The 3,478-nt window shown below is 43.3% G+C and overlaps 1 protein-coding gene across 1 annotated transcript; it reads left to right on the top strand.

The window, feature by feature from the left end:
* Positions 1 to 1,595: 1,595 nt before the first annotated feature.
* Positions 1,596 to 2,691, top strand: LOC135526874 (homeobox protein notochord-like). The gene is made up of 3 exons (XM_064955542.1): positions 1,596 to 1,981; positions 2,097 to 2,271; positions 2,389 to 2,691. Exons 1-3 carry the CDS (start codon positions 1,596 to 1,598, stop codon positions 2,689 to 2,691), a joined length of 864 nt encoding a protein of 287 aa, XP_064811614.1.
* Positions 2,692 to 3,478: the final 787 nt, after the last annotated feature.

The raw sequence follows: 3,478 nt of genomic DNA, 5'->3' as shown, positions 1-3,478 counted from the left end.
CATTGTTCAGGCCGAGTCGAGAAACCCTCTGTTTGCCTTGTTCATTAGGCATCACAGTGTCAGCTACAGAGAATACATTCAACGGCTCTGAAGTCAAAGTGACTGACAATTCTTTTCACTGTTCAAGTGTGTTCAAACAATTAAAGCTTGCGTTTAAACTCTCCGGTGCTTCCAAATGAGGGGAATTAGCTGGTAGAGTTTGCAGAGCTGGTCATAATCGCAGATTGAAAGAGGAGGCTTTGTCCTAAAGTAGTGTAAGAAAGCAATTCACTTACTTTGAAGAAGCCGCGATGCTTTTCAACTGACGCATGAAAAAAAAACAATACTTGGCAAGCTGCTCTCTTTATGAAGATTTCATGTCAACCCAATGCCCAAATATCTCATTTAACGGTTGTAGAATATAATGCACTCTTTCATCACTACAATAGATTTCAAAACGTGCAATAAAGAAGTCATTAATTAATGACGAGAGTATACAAGTTAAACTATTTTATGCACAGCCCAGAGAAGCCTCTCTGTCACCACATCTCTGTGTTGTAATGAAGAGATCAAGGTGTGGATTAATGCGTTGACTGGGATAGGTGACGTAGCAGCTACTCAACCATTAGCGACTCTCTTTCTGCGCACCCGACCTGCTGAATCTGACGCCTCGTCCGATTCCCCTACTCGTTATTTCATTTCGGGTGACACTACAAGTGTAAAAACACACACTTTGGACAACGACCTATCGTCATATAATTATAACGAGTTTCAGGAGGAATAGTGAATAGTTTGTTTACTTAGATAGCCAACACTTAGTTTCATACAGAAAATGGCTATTAATAAATAAAAAAAATACATAATTCTTTATTTTAGTAGGGTTTTATTTTATTCAGTAGATCCACTGCTCATGAATGGGCATACACACCATAGGCATATACAAGCCTGAAGACGCGTGCTCGTTTGAATCACACACCTATATAACGCACCTACAAAATAAAACGGATAATTTTCTCCGGACTCTTAGGGAAAACTCAATTTTCTTCAATCAAAACGAATCCCTTAATTAAGTTCTGAGACTACTGACATTGTTAGCTGTGCATCTAACTGAGCAGTAGACTTGTCTACAATGTGATTTTAATGTTACTCCTTGTTTAATTAAGTCCCAGTCCAATGGTGAAGCTATTTGTTCTGCTGCTTGCAACATCTGTCGGCGAGCTTTGATTTAAAAGGGACATCAAGGGCTTCTCCGCTGTAATTACATTCGGGGTTCAGATCCACGCAAAGAATTTGTATCCCACTAAACCCTTTGCGATCCCCCACCCACCCCCAAACTGCTTCTGCCTCAACAGTCTTGTTCTATGAGGGTATTTGTACTACTCCATCAACGAATTGGATAGGTGGTCGGGATGCTCCTTCCTCTCATCTGACTACTTAGAAAGACAAAGGCCCGCTGGGGGGCTGTTGACACCTCCAGGTCCGGGGAGTGGATAAAAGGGACGTGTTTCAGGGGGGAGCCGTACTCCTTTCCTCGCTGCACCAGGAGACACAACTTACCTTGGACCTAAGATCATTTTATTTTCCTCGCTTTTTCCTTAAACATTGAGACTGACATCATGCAAGTTCCAAACAGACCAACAAGAGTGGACGCGTACGGGTACTCCGCCATGCGCCATTACGCATCGCTCTATGCACAGCCCACCGGCAGCCGGTGCGCAGTGGCGACCAAGCCTGCCAGCGGGAAGTCCTTCACCATCGATGCTCTGCTCGCCAAGCCGGTGGAGACGCACAGAGACTGGACGAGTCCCAAATATCAAACCGCACCGCCACTGCTTCCTTTCCAGACCCAGATGAGCTCTGCGCTGTCACAGTACCTCTACTCACCCGACATGCAGCACACGCCGGTACACAGTCACACACAACCCGGATACTCTGTCTGTTGTTGCCTGCCGTTCTCTTACCACGCGTCATGCCGTGGGGCCTTTGGTATACAAGGTAAAGCGTTAATCCAACGTTCCATTCTAGCATATTCCATGACGCAAACTAAACACAATCTCCTAAAAGAAAAACACGATACAGTTTTAAAGTGTTGTCCGTCTGTCTCCTTTCACAGAAAGAGGTCTGTCAAAGTCCCACTCATTCAAACACAAGGGAGGGAAATCCAAGCGGATACGCACCAGCTTCACCAACGAGCAGTTGGATCGGCTGGAGAAGGAGTTCGCCCGGCAGCAGTACATGGTCGGCTCGGACAGGTTCCTACTGGCTTCGGGTCTGCAGCTCACAGAGGCTCAGGTACAAATCAGATTCCAAATCCAACTTTCTTTGAACCAAAGCAAAGTTCCAACTTAATTTTTATTTTTTAAATCAACAACAAAAAATAGAATTGAACGAAATTAATTTTGTTCTCAGGTCAAGGTGTGGTTCCAGAATCGACGCATCAAATGGCGCAAGCAGAGTCTGGAGCAGCAGCAGGCCAAGCTGGTTAAACTGGGCCTGGTCGTAGTCCCAGTGAAGAGTCCTGGTTCTCAGGGTCTGGAGGAGGGAGATGAGGAGGAGGAGATCGAGTCCTCAGACACAGGATCAGATGTGGATATAGATGGGCTCCTGACCACTGCTGACCCGTCTTGGACCACAGAACATGAACTAACCAGACAGTCCTATATGTCACTGGGGGATGAGGACATCACCAACCATTACTGTATAAATATTTAATTAATAGATATGAGGCTCTATTTAAACATGTTTATTGCTTTTAAGACTTTCGGTCTCTTTTTATGAAATCAATGTTTGTATATTCTGATTGACACATGCAAGAAATATATTTTCTAAATCTATATCCACTTGTGTGTCCATTTCTTTATCAGTAGTTCTTAAATAATGATATCACTAAGAAAACGAATTGAAGAAAACTAAAAGAGAAATCTGAGTCTAATTTAATTGATCTTGAATCATGTCGGAATATACCGATGCATATGGAAAATTGAGTTGGCAGAATAATTAATGACTTCTATATTTTGGTTTGGTGGAATTTCAGAGACATTTATGAAATACAATCAGTGTCTTTACTATTTTAGGAAACAATGTCTCCAGAAAACGTAAACCCTTGAAATGCAGAGCAATTCATAACCCTAACCCTTACTGTCCAACCCCTTACTGTATAACCCTTACTGTCCAACCCTTACTGTATAACCGTAACGCTTACCGTCTAACCCTTACTGTCTAACCCTTACCGTCTAACCCTTACTGTCTAACCCTTACTGTCTAACCCTTAACGTCCAACAATTACTGTATAACCCTTACTCTCCAACCCTAACCCTTACTGTCCAACCCTTACTGTCTAACCCTTACTGTCTAACCCTGACTGTATAACCCTGTCTAACCCTTACTGTCTAACCCTGACTGTATAACCGAAACGCTTACTGTCTAACCCTGACTGTCCAACCCTTACTGTCTAACCCTTACTGTATAACCCTTACTGTCCAACCCTTACTGTCCAACC

The sequence above is a fragment of the Oncorhynchus masou genome, chromosome 32 (genome assembly GCF_036934945.1).
Source record: "Oncorhynchus masou masou isolate Uvic2021 chromosome 32, UVic_Omas_1.1, whole genome shotgun sequence".
NCBI classification, from domain to species: domain Eukaryota; kingdom Metazoa; phylum Chordata; class Actinopteri; order Salmoniformes; family Salmonidae; genus Oncorhynchus; species Oncorhynchus masou.
Note: the sequence above shows the minus strand (reverse complement) of the source record. Positions and strands in the feature narration are given on the sequence as shown.